This window comes from Trematomus bernacchii, unplaced genomic scaffold, assembly GCF_902827165.1.
Source record: "Trematomus bernacchii unplaced genomic scaffold, fTreBer1.1, whole genome shotgun sequence".
NCBI classification, from domain to species: domain Eukaryota; kingdom Metazoa; phylum Chordata; class Actinopteri; order Perciformes; family Nototheniidae; genus Trematomus; species Trematomus bernacchii.
Window position 1 is genome coordinate 15211512 of NW_022987714.1, and position 19313 is coordinate 15230824.

The window sequence follows — 19313 nt, forward strand, 5'->3', positions numbered from 1 at the left end:
CTGGCTAACTCAAATGTAAAAGGGTTGCATCTAGGGGAGATGATCAATGCCTCAGTTTGTATTTGTTGACATGTTGTTGAAGTACTACGAGAGGTTAGGACACAGGTAACTCAACCTGTCAATATCGCACGTTGCTGAAAACAGCCTTAATTTAAACACAAAATGACATTGAGGTGATACAGCAGGTGAGACAGTAACTGTAAGGATAATGACCCACCCCCTATTTGAACTCAAAATGTTTTTAGAAGTGAAAGAATGGTGGACACATTTGGCACAGAGTGCACACTCAAAACGCACACTGACAAACACACACACACATGCTGAACAGGTGCAGCTGGACACAACAACCCAGGCCTGCTCTTCGTCTCTCGAGAGAATGACTCCCCCACCCCTCTCTCACCCTCTGCCTTGTGTGTGTGTGTGTGTGTGTGTGTGTGTGTGTGTGTGTGTGTGTGTGTGTGTGTGTGTGTGTGTGTGTGTGTGTGTGTGTGTGTGTGTGTGTGTGTGTGTCTGTGTGTGTATGTGTGTGTGTGTGTGTGTGTGTGTTAGGTGGCTATATAAAGAGGCCATCTCTCCTCACCTCCTCCCCTCTCCCTAATGTTCTTCCCCCCACCATAGCCTGTATGTGTGTGAGTGTTTTTACAATACAAGGCCTCTCCCCCCGGGAGGAGGTCCGTTGAGCCACGTAGTACCAGTCACAAACACACACACAGATACACATTCACACACACACACACACACACACACACAGACCCCTGGGACGCGCTGCGGCAAGGGAGAGCAGCACCCAACTCCAATGTCTGGAAACAGGATGATGAAAGAGCCACTCACGTCATGGAAGGCAGCAGAACCGACACAAACACACAAACAAACACATGCTGTGTATTTGCAAAAAACACACATAAATTCAGCAGATCCGCAGAATGCATACTCAAGCTAACAGCTGCTCACTTATTTGAATTTGACATGCACACACACACACCAACAGAAATTACACAGACAAAGGGCTTAAATGCTGCAATAAAGACAAAAAACACAGATGCTGTCAAAAGCAGGCAATAATAGTTCACACACACACACACACACACACACAGGAACTGTTTTCCTGTTGTAGCCTTGGGGAAATTAAAACTACATTATGGACCTCCAGAGGGTAGTGAGTGAGAGGGAGAGAGGAAGAGGAAAAGAAAGAGAGGAAGTGAGAGAGGGAGAGAGAGAAGGGCCAGTGTCCTGTTTTTCTCAGCTCTGACCATCACAGAGATTAAACACAGAACCAGGAGAAGCCTTTCATACTCTCAATTGCTCATTACTTACACTTTTAAACTTTTCCTTCACTCCATAACAATATTCTGTCTAATCGTATTGATACATGAATAGATCGATGAGATGTTAAGTCAATGTATGTAAGAATTATCTTTGCTTTTCATTCGCCTCTTGGGGGAACAACAAGCACAAAAACGCACACCGAGTCATACTCTGGTTTTATTATTATTTGTCATTCAATTGTGTTCAGCTACCTTCATGTGTCTTTATTTCAGGTTTGTCTAGTTGGGTGACCAAAATGTGTCTTTTTATGTTATTTTAAACACGATTCCCCTCTTTTCTTGTCATTTCCGAAAAAAAAATTCGTAATGTATTTTTGCATTTTACTTATAAATCCACACAACTCAAACTATTGATTTGAAGATAAAGATTCCAAGGGATTCTACGCAAACGCCAGCTGCTAAGCTAGCCGGTCATTGGGTCTTTTCTGCTAAACAACAACAGCACATACGGTGTATCTTTAAGTTAGAATTAGACAACGAATGTGGGTTGTTATAGAGAAATTGCCCCTTTGTCAACATCTAATAAAATGGTAAATACTTCCATAAAGATAATAGATAAAAAATGCACATGGGCACACACATACAAACACTAGAGTGTTGTGTTAAAAACAAAATAAGTGAACTGCAAAGAGGAGAACAGGGTTTCTTAGACTGCAAGCTTTCCATGATTGTTAATCTAACTTAAAGGGGACCTATCATGCAAAATGCACTTTTGTACGTATTTTATACATGAATGTGCCCCCGGTGTTCCAGGGAACTCACCAAGTGTCAGAAAACACAACCCTCTCTCTTTTCCTCCATACCCAAAGCTCTAAAAACGGGGCTGCAACGGATCTGATACAGATTTGAATTTTTCTGACGTCAGAAACGGGGAGCTCCGCCTATATGGGCAACTCTCCACCTATCAGGGGAATGGGGGGTTGGGCCACGGCCATTGCCGCTCGAAAGCGCTGGAGACGCTGTAGTACATATGCCAGGCCTGTAAGTGGCGCTGTAGTCTGCCACAAAAGCAGCGAAGAAGACTTCTCACAGAATCAGCCCTTGCAAAAACAGGGCTGGAAAAGAGCAAATAGAGCGAAATGAGGCATGGCTAAAATGCATGATCTGTTTGGTACTTTGAAAAAAAAACTTCACAGACATGTTTTATATAGGTATGGCCCTACAATATATGTTTAAAATATAGCATGATAGATCCACTTTAAATTGCAGCAATCAACGGTAAGGGAAAAGACAGGGAGGTGAATGGAGGGTCTATCATTCATAAATTAAAATACATTTAGTGCTCTGATGATGCTACATTCTTATATAATTGATCATTAATGTAGACTCTGATTTATAAAGGGACACCTTATCTTGTTGTTCTCATTTATCATTAAAAAAAGAACAGCTATCGTCAAGAGGTTGCTACGATGGTCTTTCAATTCACTATTGTGATTGATTGAAAACCCCATGGTCACATTTGTATCAACAATATTGTTAATAGGCTGAGTTTAATACTAGGCTTCATATCTATATTTTTGTATTGGGAGAAACCATTCTTCATCCCCATATGCAGCACCTCCCTTTACCCAAAAATGGCGTAATCCTTTCATTTATAAACACATTTTGAGATTGGTAGTGGAATCAGGCTCCTAAGATTGAATAGTCAATATTCAAGGCCATACCTAGAACTGTGAAAATGCAATGTACATATTTGTTGTTGTTTGGATCTATGAGAAGACAAAACATTTACATGTGTTAAGGAAAATAGCCTGTAAACGGAATGTATCCACCTCTTATCTGACACACACAAATACACTTTTCTATCATCTGCTAGGTGGGGACATGTTTCTGGCCAGCCAGTGATGGCTGTGTCCCCACACACTCACACACATCTGCACACACACACACACACACTCACGTTCACACAGTACTTAAGCTGTGAAGAACAATAACGCAGTAAGGTCTCAGTTTCTCAGTTTCAGCTTGGGGACCTGACAAACCTTTTCCATGATGACTCACTGGCTCTTTCTGTATGTGTCTCGGTGTGTGTGTTGTCCAAGAGAAACAGCAAGAGTGTGTACATGTAGTCCATAGAAGACAAGAGTTGAGAAAAACAAAACTCTAGAGAAAGAGAGTAGGATTTCAAGGTGAACACAAACACACACACGCCTCTGAAGTGTACTCTTGTCTGGTTAGACATGTGTCTGCTGCCGGGTTTATTCTCCTTTATGACAATGAACATACTTTAAAGTCTGAACTCTGGCAACCCTGCTGCTACCTGCAATTTCCAACTTTTTCTCAACCGTTCCCTTTCTCTGTCCTTGGCAACTTCATCCTTTTTTTATTCTCCCTGCACACCAGGGGAGCAAGGGAACAAGAGACGGAAAAAAGGGGAGGAAGCTAGGGGACAAGTTGTTTTTCTGTCCCACAGAGGGGTGGTTGGGCAAAAGGGAAAAGAGAGACAGAGTGTGTTGGGGCACCTTCGACCTCCGAGGGCTCCTCTCTGGGGCAGGAGGGAGGAAAGGAGGAAGGAGGCAATGTAGGGAAGGGGGAGAGTAGGTTGGCTCGATGCAATTCCCCTTTGAGTCACCCTCCCACCTCCCTCTGCCTTCCCTCCTGCGGGTCTGTCCAAACTCAACACACATTTTCCAGAGAAAGTAAAAGAGAGACAGAAAAAAAAGTAGAGAAAAGAAAAAGGAGGGCTGGAAGTTTGTGAATTTAATAAAAGTATGGGACACTATTTTTCTCCCTTCTCTGTCTTAGTATCCCACTCTGTCCTTGTGGACACCATCTCCCTGGGAGTAAAGGAAACAAGGTCTGCTTGAATTAGGGATAGGCAGCAATTCTCACTCCTTTTCTCACACTCCCACAAACTCTAAGGGGAGCACGGATAAAGAGTAGAAGAAAAAAAAGGTATGAGACAGAAGAAGAGAGACAGAGATAGGGACAGACAATGAGATAGAAGGAAACAGAGGCAGAAAGAGACAGAGAAAGAAAGGAGAAGAGATGGATGGAGAGGGAATTGATGGTAGGATTCAAATTGAAAGAGTGGCTGAGTAAGGGAATATGGGACAGCGTGTTTTATGGTAGGAAGAGTGTGAGATAGGTGTGTGTGTGCATGTGTGTGTCATGGGACTCTGGCTTCCTGCAGGAACTGACACACACAGCAGTTCTAGTGAGCCACCCAGGACCTCAGTCAGCACCCCCCTACACACACACACACACACACACACACACACACACACACACACACACACACACACACACACACACACACACAACACACACACACCACACACACACACACACACACACACACACACACACACACACACACACACACACACACACACACACACACACACACCCTGGAGGAGTGTTAGTACAGGTCTGAGGAGGAAGGGGGGTGAGGATGGGAGGATTTAGGACGTCATAGACACCCCTAGGGTCATACTTTCCCCTCCTTCTATCCCCGTAGAGCTGAACGAGAGACAGGGCAGCAGAGGTAGAGAGAGATAACTGCATATTTACCACATTCAGCAGAATCTTGTGTCCCTGTAGGGATCTAGTCAGAGGAAGTGTTTAACTGTTCTCTGATAGGCTGCAAATCAGAGCAGAAAAAGTGGCTACAGCTGGCAAACAACTACGCTAGGCAAAGTGTTTTTGCCATGGTTTGAAAAACGTGATCATAACTGTGTAAATGACAATGGTGAGAACAAGGTAAATAGCCTCATTATGCTTTGTGATTTGGTACCAGTAGAAGCATCACTCTTTACCCATGAATCTTTGGTTTATTAAAGCAGTTTGAAAAAGAGTTTCCCAAATACTCTCGATTATTCAGTAAGTCAATCTATTAAGCCCCGGACACACCAAGCCGGTTTTGGCCGTCGATGGATGTCAGGCCGACGATGAGCGTCCTGTCGCCCTACTCAGATTGGTGTGTCCCGCACCGTTGTGTCTTTTCGGCCGTGCCGACACCTTTTTGGCCGAAAACCTACCGATTCTACATGTCGAATCGGTAGGCAATTGGCCAAAGGCTGTCGGTCAAAGAAATCACTCTGATTGGCTGTTCAGCTTAGCGAATCAGTGCATGAGAAGCGAAACGGAAGTGAGGGACCCAAACAAACTATTAAGAAGGCAAATCTGAGATTTCATTTAACTCCAGCTCTCGACACAGGTTCAGGAAAGCCCCATGAGCTTCTCGCTGTAGAGTGAAAATGGAATGCACACGCTATTTGTTGTTTGTTTGTATCACGCAGTCTGTTCTTCTTCTCTCGGTGTATCACGCAGTCTGTCTTCCGGTTGTTGCCTCTTTGAAATGCCTGCTGGTAAGGAGAGCTATTGCCACTCACGCATGCGCAGTTCGTACGTGCTTCTTGGCCGTCGGCTGAAGTCTTTGCGGTGTGTTCCAGTGCGACACATGGCCAACACGCAGGAGACGTGAGGCGACACAACAGTCGGGTCCGTCTGTGTCAGTTCTTTGGTGTCAGCTTGGTGTGTCCCTACCTTTAGACGTCACTCGATCTAGATGCACTTGTGAGGAGGCGGGGGCTTATGCCAACATTTGAATATCTCTGCTATCTTGAGCAGAGCACTTTTTTTTTTACTGTTTGCTTATAAAGACCAAACGATTATTTTAAGAAAGTAATCTGTAGGTTAATCAATACTTATCAGTTGCAAGTAAATTAGAGCTGAACCAGGAAGGATCAAATGATCTTAAAATAGATCCTCTACTGAATTTCGACTATATCAAAAAGGCACAAATCACTTCAAAGTTAGAGTGACAGTTTAAAAATACCGTAAACTGCCATACAATTCTAAAGTTCTGAGTGGTCAGGTTACACACTTCTTTGTATTGTTATAAAAAATGTGTGCTTTAACGAACACATTTTGCGTAAACCATGAGGGTCACTCAAAGCTTACTCTCATATGTCCTCTGTAGTCAGTTTGGACTTGTTATTTTCAGTAAAAATACAATAAATAAAACACATCCAATGAATCCATATATCTGCCATCCATCTTGAGACACATGCATGAACTTCAGAGCACAGCTGGTTCAGTTGCTCCTTTCCAAAAAAGGTTGAGTGAGAATTACATTTCAAATTTCCATCACATGGTGGAAACAAGAGCGAATAGAAGTGGGGAGGGAGAGACTGGATAGAGAAATACAGCAGTTGGTTTGGAGAAATAGCAAAACTCAAGAAAAGAACAAAAAGAAAAGCCCTACCATCTTTCTGACTTCCTCCCAGGATATCACTAGACCACAGAGAGTAGTGAAAAAGCACACAAATCTCTCTCTTGTCCCCCCCTCCACCCATCTTTCCCTCTCCATATCCCCTTTGTCATGTCTCTTTCCATTCAGTCCGACTCCTGAGACCAACGAGTGCTCTGTCTCTTTTCACATCTCCCTCTCATTTCTTCTTTTTCTCTTCAAATCTCCTCTTTACTCACTTATATGGTTTTTCCTTTCTCCTAATACTTTTACCAATCCCTCCACCCTTACTCCTCTATTTTCACTTCATTTTTTATCCTTGATATCCCTCTGAGCAGGCCATTATAAACCATGTGGAATTCATATTACAAACGGTGTGCGTCTGTGTGTGTGAGAACCGTATAGACTTAAGCCTCTTGTGTGTATCTGACAGCTTGCTGGAACTTGATGACATTATCTCTCTCTGTGTGTGCGTGTGCGTGTGCATGTGTGTGTGTGTGTGTGTGTGTGTGTGTGTGTGTGTGTGTGTGTACAAACCTGTTTGGACAGTTGATTCATCCCAGGTCCCTCCACACTCTGAGGACTCCCCTTCTTCTACCGCTGAGGGGAAAGTAAAGGAAAGACACATTAAAATGTATGTTTGGCATGTAAAACTTAAAAGTCAGACTGTACTGTGTAGTGCAAGAGCCATGAAGGAAAGCATAACATAACAAGCTTAACATGTTAAGGTGACCCACACTTTGACACTTAATAAGTCTGAAGGGTTAAACTGGACGACATATGTGTTTAAAATAACTCCAATTAGTTTTCCACTAAGTGTTACTTGGTTTTCTGGATGTTCTTCCCCAATTTTGGATTGAACATCTTTAGAAACTATGATCCCACCATAAGCAGTTTTATTGGATGGTTATGGAGTCTTCATGTGTCTACTTTTGCAAATGCGTACCATCTGAAAAACCCCTAAGAATAGACCCAGGAAGCTACACAGATGCAGGTATTGACGATGACAATGTGCTAAGATCTCTTTGACACAGAGCTGATCAGAGCTGGAATGTGACACTGACTTCCTGGGTACAACAGGAAGGAGGGAAGTACAGCTGGCACACAAACAGGAAATGGCTGGAGCCTCCACACAATGGGGTTTCCTGCACCCCCCTTCCCACCACCCGATTCCTTACTTCTCACTTACTCACCTCTGTCTCTGATCTCTCAAACCCTGGTTTTCCTCCTGTGCTCCCCAGTGACCCCCCTCCCAGCTCTGTAACTCTTAATATACCTCTCCTCAGATTCCTTACTCCATTTCCTCATCAGCTCCCACTTGACCCACTTGACCCACCCTATCCTCACAGTTTAGCTAAGCCAAAGGCTCAAATGAAAACAAGAAGTTATAAATCAGTGAAGTGTTCCTTTGACAAGAAAAACAAAAGGTTGAGATGTTCCTACTCAGTTCAACCCCATGGCTTCAAATTAACAGTTGAATACATAGAGTGTTTGCAGGCAAAATATAAGGCCAAATATTTGGTTGCTAAAAATATTGATGTTCATGTTTCGTTGGTAGAAATTTAGACCATTAGAACATTTAAAAATCAGTAGTGAACCAACAAGACAAGTTCAGTTGGATGACAGATATTTAAACTTCCTGCCAATATGTATTTGCAAATGCAGGTCTCTTTAAAAGGTTGAACTGTACAACAAAAGACTACAGTTCAACCCTTTCATTTGAGTGATCCATAGCGGGCCATATTGTGAAAGGAACAAGCATTGACACTTTTACATGCAACTGTTGAATAGAAAGTAACAACGTAGTGGAGTGACTTCATCTTTTAGTGGCCAGAGTTACACCAGGGTTTTCCATTATACACAGCCATACAGTATTCACACACCTAAACACACATGGCTGATTACAACCTAGTTAACAAAGCATTTTTTCCCAAAATATAATGAAGCCCAACCTGCTGAAAATATGTAACAAACATGCAGAAATACTTCTTTGTGAAATTCAAATGAAGCATTTCACAGTGCTGGTGAACATGTTCCAATAATGCGCGGTGAAATCTCCATGCTCATCAGATCCAATGAAAACAGAAACGTGTAGGCTGCTAGTCACTTTGCCAAGTCAAAATGAATTTAATATTGGCGACATTCATTATGATTCCATTTATTAAAACTCAGATACCATCAAAACAAATATAGTTATAATACATAACAAATTGTATACATTTTTTAAAACCGTGTTTTTGTTTACTGCAGAGAAGTCCTACAAAAAGAGATAATTAATTTTAAATGTCTACCTTCCCCCTGTGGTGTAGTTGCTTTTTACTACAGGGACAAATTAGGCGTATTACCACAATTATGACATAACATGTTACAATATTGATGGACCCACTGTAACCAAGAGCTGGGAAGGATATAACAAACCCAATCATTACAGAAAATCTTAAAATGTACTCCAAAGTCAGCTGATTTGTTATTCTAGACCACAAAAACATACAACAAACAAGTTTTGCTTCCCATAACTTGGAGGCAATAGTAAAGAAGATAAAACACACACACACCCACAGGTGCCCCAAGACATTGCAGTCCTACAGTACCACACTAATAGCCAGAAATTAGATTCTGAGTCACTATGTCACTGTTTATCCTTTTCAGATTTTGGTGAAGTGAGAAAGCTTGTGTGGGTCAAGAAACGCAGATCGATAAGCCCATCCCAAAACAATAGTCTTTTACTTTCACCATGTTTCATTTACCCAAAATTGAGAAGGCCTGACTTCCCCTTCTCAAAATGAAAGAAACAAACCCGGTTCAGCACTTGGATCAGGTCTGAAATCTCCCTTTGAGAGTCTGGGACCGTGGCTGGTTCTGAGGGGCCAGATGTAGACCATAGTGTGCTTTTAATGGACTAATGGATCCCAGGATAAACACATACATACACAGCACACAGACATATGCACTGGAGACCGACCCACCCAGGATTTTGACTTAAAGGCTGTGCGTCTGTCAGAACCCAGCGCCGATAGAGACCTCCCACCATGACTAACATGTCTGCCAAACACAGCAGACAGAAACACATGAGAGAAGGTATGGGAAGACAGAACCAGAAGATAAACACAGTACTTCCTCGAAGTTGTTAAAAAGGGGCTTTCCTTCAAAAACACCTTATATTACCCAGCTTGAGAGAGGTGCAAGAATTAATCCTAAAACATAGATTTGATATAGCACTTAAGGGTTCCAATGTCTGAATCAACGTTTTTTCGAACGTGTTTAAATAAGTTTCCTGAAGTAAATGTTCTGGTTAGAGATGTTCACATATTTTTCTACGACTTAAAATGCCTTAGTAAATACTCCACCAGAGAATGACAGAAGCTTCTGTGTCTTAAAAACGGGGGTTGCTAAGTGCTAACAAGCTAACCTTTAGCCTAGTAGTGGTTACGCGTTGCCATGCGATGTGCTATGTGCTTAGTCTTACGTTAGCTTTATACATCTGATGCATTATTGCCTCAAAAATCATAGAAGTTGTGTTAATATGTGGAGTTTTAACTATGGCATAAGCACCATAAATGTGTTTGCCAAAGATCTTATTCCCTGCAATATTCTGAAATCAAATGAAAAAATCCCATTGTTTGCTTTCGAGGGAGCCTTTGCGATGCTAACTTCCGGGTCAGCCTCCAAAAATACGTCATTAATGCACTATATTAAGACATGTGTTGGGGTTGCATGATTAATACAATATTACACCTTGAGTTTATTTCGCAACATGCCAAGAAACGGTGTATAATGTATTTTGTAAGCATCCATTAATGCCACAGCACCTGTTTCAGAGCACTAGCATCTGTGCTTCCTCCCTAACGATATTATGGAGCCCCACTGACTTAAAGGAAGGAGGAAGAATCTTCTGGAACCTCCATCAAACGAGGGCACTATCACTTTCACTTGTGGACAGAGATCTGAATCAAAGGTTTCATTTTCTGACAAGCAGTGTTCCCTGGTGACTCCACAGTGGCTTGAAACGGCTTCCCCAGTCTTTTTGCGACAGGGATTCTCCGTATTTTCTCTCCGACAAATAAAAAGGCGAGAGTTTGGGATGTTATAGAAAGATGTACTGGTGGTATCTCTGCCTCTTATAAAAGCCCATTTTCCTGATGAGACAGCAGGGAATACATTGTGTTTCATTAGCCGAGTAACATAGCTTTATTTAGATTCCCTTATCCTCCCTCTGTCCCCCCTCAGAGACACACACACCGTTACTGTGAACCCTACACACACCAGGGGGTGTATGTGTGTGGCTGTGTGGGAATGGTTCAACATGTTTGCACATACTGGATCAGAAAAATGGGGGGAGAGTTCAATTAAATGTGTTGTAAAAAAGTGTGTGTGGATTACGTTTAGAGAGAGACCTGAAGTATGTACGTCTGTTAGGAACAATACCGCATTCAGGTATTATTAGGATGCACAATTTTGGAAACAATTACTAATTATGATCATATTGACTGATATTGAAATTGTGGTATGATTTGTAATATTAGAGGGAACTAAACATTATTCACTTTATTTTTGAAAAATAAAAATAAATAAAAATAAAAATAAAAATAAAAATAAAAATAAAAATAAATATATATATATATATATATATATATAAATATATATATATATATATATATATATATATATATATATATATATATATATATATATATATATATATATATATATATAGAGTGAATTTGTTGTACCAAACTAATATTTTTCTGTCTGCAGACTATACAATAAATATTTGTATATATATATATAGGGCCTTTGCCAAATATTGTGCTTGCTTTGATAGCACGATTTCGATAACAATTCAATTAGTTGTGCAGTCCTAGTACCAATGTCTTTCCACAAGTGTGTGTTGCTCAATCTCTTTTGTACCTACAGTAAAAGTCCCTTTCTTTCACACTCCGGCCTGTAGTTTCTAACATGCAAACTGGCACAACTTCATTTAACTTCCCAGCATTAACATAGCTTCATACATGCGCTAATGACAGTTTTATAATTTGTATATTTTATTGTATCAAGCTGCTCAAACAAAGCTTTCAAGATATCAGCAGCTTACAGAGTGTGGCCGGTGCGTGAACAATTAATTACTTCTAATTGGCCACACCTGTGATTGGTCCAAACGCAGGTGTGTTCACTCATTTGTCTGATTAGACCACTGGCTCTGTACTGTGTGGATATACAATCTTAGCTAATTCAACCACAAAGTCAATTTCCTCTAAGTTTTGTTGCACATTATTGGCATGGATAAAAACTGAATTACTTTTTTTAGTATGTCTGATGACATTAGAACACAACCAGGCAAAATACAATAAGCTGTGTCAACCAAACCTGCAGACAAAACGAAATTTCAATAAATAATCAGATGCAGAAACACATAAACACACAAACAACAAAACGTTATGCCAAATTGCAACGCAACACTCCTGTCTGCATTGCAATGTGCTGCCACGGTTCAGTAGACAGGAACGCAATTATACCAGGGTGTCCTCAGCCACAAAACACACACCACACATTTAACATGCATACGCAAAGTAGGTCCCAGTGTGAGAATCTGCAATGCAGAATATCCCAATATCAGTGCAAGCTTCAACGAAAACAATAACAGCAATTGGAAATTAGATCTTTGATATTAGAGCTAAAAAAAGTCATCTTCCACAAACACTTGTAGAATATGTGAGGTCCTACTCTGTCAGGTGAAGGAATACCTGTAGCCATTCAGCCAAGGAATAAGATGAGAATTATATCTGTATACTAGGGATGCTCCGATCGATCGGCCGCCGATCGATATCGGCCGATACTCACTCTCTGTCGATCGATATCGGCCGATACTCACTCTCTGCTGGTCGATCGGTGCTCTCTAAAAATGCAGATTGCGAGAGCCGATCGCATGACGTCAAATGATGACGTCAAATAATGACGTCAAATACATGACACTTTTCTCTGTGCGCGGCAAAACAAGCTCGCCAAAATGGCTTCACCAGTCTGGCAGTATTTTAAGGTGTCCGAAAATGACAATAAAATAGCGGTATGCAACGTGTGTGTGAAGCAGAAATCCTGCAGCTCCACCCGCTGTGACGGACCGGTGAGCGGAGTGAAACACACACTAAGAGTTAGACCTAACACACTTAGCTATTTGATCTACCTCTGGAACAAGCTAAACTAGTTATAAATATGTTTATTCTTCACTGTCGGGGCACTCATTACTGGATCAGTGAGTTGCATGAGACGATACTGACAGGCTGTCAGGAGAGAGAGAGAGGGGGAGAGAGGAAGAGAGAGCGCTTCAGCTCATTTCTCCCGTGTTATTATCCAAAGTTAATGTAAACTTGAATAATGTACTTCATTTGAATGTAATAATTATGTTGGTTGTTGTTTGTGGAAGCGCCAGTGAATGAGCCCCATTAACTGAGTTTTAAACATCACTTTAAATGGAAGATCCCCATAGGCCCCGCCCACTCGATCGGATCGGCGATCGGCCCCAAAATTGGCGATCGGAGCATCCCTACTGTATACTCTTATTTAAAAAATGCACAGCAAATATGTAAACATTGGTTTAAGACTGGAGACAATTCATTACATGTTCAAACACATCACTTGATTATGTTCTACTAACTGGATAGCTTTCTTGACAATAAAAGATTAAACGCTGCAATAAAGCTCTCATAGAAAAGCATGTTAACATACCTGCCAACCCTACCGATTTACAATTTTCCCAAATTATAAACATGTAAAATGCCCCTTGGCGCTCCATAGACACTGGACTCGACTTTTAGCGGAAACCGTTTGCAGCATATCTGTGATCCCGTCATACAAACAGTCCTCTGTGTTTCTGAAAGTGAAACAACGTGCAGAGGAAGGGCAGCGTTACCCCCGGTGCTGATGGGTAATCACTCCAAAATGAGTTTAAGGGGACAGAGACGAGGCATTTGAGTCCTGCAGGGTTTCCCCGTTAATATCAGTGTCTCGAAAACACATGTTGGCGACTGAAAGACATCCAGTGTTTGGTCTTTTCCTGAAGCATCCTTCACCTACAGTGTCTCAACTGAAAGAGGACCACAAACACAACAAATATAATAAAATGTGGAGATTTTGGGATATTTATCTCCCATTCTTTTACATGTACTTAATGTCTCCATTTAGCAAAGTACAACAATCAGAAAGCCTGTAGACTATTTATATCACACTTTATTAGTAAAAACATGCAGGAAATTACTTTTCATGGCAGTCATTTCTGATTTATGGAGCGACACAGAGATATCCTTCTGTGAAAACCTTTGATTCTAATATGTCAACAACATGAAACGAGAATATGAACCTGGCTTTATCCAGTGTTCAAACAAGAGTTCTGGCTTTCCTACATTCTGACACATCCTTCATCTACACTGTCTCAACTGAAAGAGGACCAGAAACACATTAAAAATATAATAAAATGTGGAGATTATGCGATATTTATCTCCCATTCTTTTACTTTTCGGGCATTTTACAGACCAAACATGTCGTTGATGTCACTGTTTACCAAACTACCACTTTTTGTGAAAAATGCATACAATTATGCAATATATGTTAAATACATGGTTTATACATGTAATTACTGGGGTTCCATTTCTTCTGATTACCTCATTTGGGAGTGCACATTTGCCGCGCGCAAACCTACCTCTTTTGGATTTGGAAAGGTTGGCATGTGTTAACTGCACTGATTTTGGCAGACAGTATCTCAATAGTGAGCTACGGCTGTTTGGCAGGCTCCAATTTCTAAAGTTTATCGGAGAGGAGATGTAACAGGAGAGCATCATGATGGCACCATAAACAAATATTGACACGGTTGTTATTAATTATACACATGCACTCACACAAGCAGTACATCTCACTCTGCTGTCTCCTTTCTCCATCTCTTTTTTTACAACATCTGTTTTTGCCTTCCTCCCTCCCTCCTTTACCTACCTATTCCGTCTTCCCTTGTTCATTGCCCACATCCTGCCATCTTTCCTCCCTAGTGTCTCTCTCCCTCCATGTATGTGTTTCCCCCCTGACCACTGCTCCCTCCCTCGCTTTGTTCTCCATCACCCATTTTAATTTATTTTCTTCCCTTCTTTTTTCTATCACCTCCGCACTTCCTCTGCATTCCCCCACTCCTCCACATTTGCTCCCCTCCTATCTTTGTCTCTCCTTCTCTTCTGTCCCATGGAAGCACTTACAGCCTGGAAACCCTTTGTCTTTTTTCCTCCTAAACAACACATGTACGCACGCTATCAGGGCCATTTATTCCCAAGGCTCTGGTGTTCCCAGATCTCTTTGACGAACGGGTCACTGTGGCCAATCACGCATTGGCCAGGCGGCCCATAGAGGCGGGATGTGGGTCACTGTAGCCAATGATACACTGGTTCTGTTCCCGGAGGGGCCGGCTGATTGACAACTGGTGCTGGACAGAAGTCAAGAGGGTAATTGTCATCCAACTCTCCCGCTCTCTTTCCCTCTTTATGTCTGTCTCTCATCCTAGACACTTTTTTTCCCTTTCTCCCTCTTCCCTTTCTGTCTCTCCCCCTCTTACTTCCCCACTCCAACCCACTTCCTAGCCCCTGTTTCCCCTCCCCAACATGATTTCTCCCTATACCACCAGAGGGACTCTCTCATTGGCTGCCCTTCCTGTCCCTCAGGAACGACTTTGTGACGCTACTGGCCGAGGGCTGATGCCAATCTCCATCCCCAGCCTGCCCCCCGGGAGCCCCCCTAACTTCAATGGCCTGTGTCAAGCACACACACACACACACACACACACACACACACACACACACACACACACACACAAACAAGTAAGCACTTCTAGCCAGGGGACGGGGACAGAAGCTGATTAAACCAAATACTTTTATCAGCAGTAAAACCGCTCTCTCTGCCTGCCTGCATTCTGAACAAAACAGCCTTAAAATACATAAACACACACACACACACACACACACATGCCGAGCACTGAGCCACTGGCCAGAAACACCAGGCCAGTCTGGGGTTTGGGACAGTGCGAATGTGTGTGTGTGCTTTTGTTTGTGAGAGTGTGTGTAAAGGGACGGAGGTAGCAGAGGGCTTAGATGGATGGCAGAGAGAAAGAACAACAACCAAACAAAGCCTGGCGGACAAGCTTCATCGCCCTCTCTATCTTCCTCTCTTCCACCATCTCTTTTCTACTCTTCCTCACTCATCCTTTTCTCTTTAGATCCAAACATGTTTCTACTATCTAATTGTGTTTTTTTCTTACTTTCCCCTCCCAAATATCCTCATCTCTGCACCCATGTCGCTCCTCACATCTTCTCTTTTGTCTCTTATGAGGTCAGTGTGTTACCATGCTATGCTGTCATTCAGAGTTGCTATCAAACATCCCAAACGCATCTTTAAAAAAAAAACGACAACTCAAATGGCCATGCGCCCTGCATAGCATTTCCCTTCAACCTGTGTAGAGGGACCTCAAAGTGCACATGCATGGCCAATTCTGTTTATGAAAACAGGAAACCCACGCACGCTTACTCATTTTAAAGCAATAGCTGCTTATTAACACACAACACATTTGCAGAGAGAGATGAACACTCGTGTTTACACACACACAAGCTGTGTAGATTTGATGTTCAGGGCCAAGCAACACAGCTTGAGATTAAAGAGCCTCTCTGATCTGACGTTTGTTTTTCTGTCTGTCAGAGAGTGTGGCGGGAAGAGGAATCAATAGCAGGAGAGACGTAGAGAGGGGAGAGGAAAGTGAGGAGAAAAGGGGGAACAAATTGGAACATGTAAAGAGTGGATCAAAGAAGGAAACAGAAATCAGAAGAGAGGGAACGGCGGGAGAGAGGTGAGCATGAAAGTGGAGAGGTGAAGGAGGGCAGCGAGGAGAGAGGGATGAGGTGTAGGACACAGAGAGAAAGAGAGGGAGAGCATTCCTCTGGAGAACCTTGACTCTGGGGAAGGTTCCAGAAATAACTGAACTAGAAGTTCCCTCAAAACACACACACACACACACACACACACACACACACACACACACAAGCACACACACACACACACACCACACCACAGCACACCACCACACATCACACACACGACACACACACACACACACACACACACACACACACACACACACACACACACACACACACACACACACACACACACACACACACACACACACACACACACACACAACACACACACACACACACACACACACACACACACACACACACCACACACCACACACACACACACACACACACACACACACCACACACACACAACACACACACACACACACACACACACACACACACACACACACACACACACACACACACACACACACACACACACACACACACACACACACACACACACACACAATAAATGAACTAAAATGTTTTCAAGAACATCTCAGAGAAATGATGAGGTATAGTGCATGCATATCCACACACACACACGAGCAGTGAGGACTGGTGGGTGGGGGATGTGGGGTGGGAGGGGAACATAATTGCCTTCTCTTGTAGTACAGGCTGGGGAGTGCTTTTTGACTGAAGACACCAATTTCACGCTAAGGCATTATTTAGCTTGATACAAACTTGATTAGGCTTTACAGGAGAGAGGAAGAGAGAGAGACGGTGACACGGAGAGGAAAAAGGGAAATAAACAGCTTTGTGTCACGCCACATCGCTGGCGGATAGATTAACTTGCTCGTCACGCTCCTTCTGGGAGCAACAAGAAAAATATACACACGGCGCGTGTGCGCTCCGAGCGTGGCTGGATGTTTGTTTGTTTGAGTAGATGTATAATCAGGCATCTTATTCCAAACGCAAAACGTAGCCATCATTTATCAAAATGACTTTTTTCCCTGTTTAACATTTATATTATGTTAAGACGTTCATGTATGAATTATTAAAGCACACCTTTTTTTACAAGTTACATAAATCATGCAAACAATATATTGTATTTGATGAAATAGAAAGATATCTGAACTGCAGTGAACAAGTCCACTTCATTTAAAAAGTGATCCAATTAACAAAGGTCTAACCCAAACGCTTGAAAGTACAAAAGACACTCATCATACACAGAAAACCAAGATCTTAAGGGTTTGCTAAGAGATAATCATCCTATTAGCCAAGGTTCATTATAAAATAGAGGTTTAGAGAACATGTATGCTGGCTTAAGTGCTATTACAGATAGTCAATTATTTAACTACTTTCACCAATGTCGTAATTAGCTTTTAAGGGTCGAAAAAAGAGGAGAGGAGAGGAGAGGAGAGGAGAGGAGAGGAGAGGAGAGGAGAGGAGGATATACTGGTCCCTCGACTGCTTATCAACTCTGAGTCTAAGGCAGACAGAACTTCTGCATTTTTAAAATTGGCCTGCACTCACCACATATACACACACACACACACACACACACACCTTCACACCAATCTAACCATGCAATCTCTTGTTCTGTCTCTGTCTTGATACAGGCATGAAGCTTTTATTAGGGAGCGGGCGAGACACCGCCTCCTCCTGCTCTGCTGCTGTTTCAGAACAAAACAAGTAAAGTCACTCTGGGTTTCTCTAAAGCTTATCCGAGAGTCATTTGCTCTCCTCACTTTAGCTAGCATATGCTAAAACTGCCTAATCTTGACAGTAGGCGGAGGAAAGGCAACATTTAGTAAAGCATTACCAATTGGTGAATAATACCTAAAGTGATTAAGTTGCAATTACCACATTTACATAAAATATTTAAGTAAGATTCAATAAATTGCAAGGATTTTTGATGTCACTAAATATAAGGACAATATGTACCGCTAATAAACATTTTCTGTCCCTTTCTGTTGTAATTCAGCCTGGAGAGCCTCTCTCTCGCTGCTGCTCTCTTGCTCTCACACTTCTCTTGCTCCATTGTATGTCTCACAGCGGGGCGCCCTTGCCTTTTGACTGGGAGGTGAATGGAAAGGAGTTAGAAAAACCAACTGAAGACTCGAGCACTAAAAAGAAGCATTGGTAAGTCTATAGTGGGGCGCGCTACAAAGACCCGGCAGAGTGTCCAATAAAAAGGGAACACAAGACAAGCAGCTTGTTCTGTTCAAGGGTCCACACTCTGAGGACAATGCACATTAGTCTGGCTCCATTGTGTGTGTGTGAATGTGTGTGTGTATGTGTCCGTCTATGTGACAACGCAGAGTGTGCTAAAAAGCGGTTAAACAACAGATTCAATCATTTTTTGCAACAGCTTTCAAAAAAGATCCTATTCACAGCTCCAGATTTTACGATTGTACATTCTATCTATGGGGTTATTTGCAAGAAAACATATCATTCAAATGATGATTTTTATAAATATGTTGCCGATTATGATCTTAAATAGAACTTTATATAACAACTAGGATGGCTGTGTATTAAATCTGCAGTTCATACAAGACTATTTATCCCTCAGGGGGGAAATTCAATGTTTCACTTTGGTGTTATTTACAACACATACGCCCGAAATACACACGTGCACAAACAGGATACACATATGCATGCTGAACCATATGGGAGGATGCGTACAAATAATGGATCAACTGCGGATAACACCACTAAAAAGATATTCCCAAAGAAATGATTATTTCCAAGGATGAGGCTTACTTTGACACATAAAATGGAGGAATAAAATAAAATAAATAAATTGCTCTTTTTGTCATTTCACAGTACAGGTACTATGTAACGAAATTGTTCCTCTGCATTTGACCCATCCTAGTGTTAGGAGCAGTGTGCTGCCATTATGTCCGG

General features: G+C 42.1%; 1 protein-coding gene across 4 annotated transcripts in view; it reads right to left on the reverse strand.

Annotated features, from left to right (window-relative positions):
* The window catches only part of znf423 (zinc finger protein 423), a 157426-nt gene that overhangs the window by 127390 nt on the left and 10723 nt on the right, over positions 1–19313 (reverse strand). For all 4 annotated transcript variants that reach the window (XM_034142006.1, XM_034142004.1, XM_034142005.1 and 1 more), the window contains exon 2: positions 7057–7119. In XM_034142006.1, coding sequence (XP_033997897.1) covers positions 7057–7119 — 63 coding nt within the window. The remainder of the gene's footprint in view (positions 1–7056; positions 7120–19313) is intronic.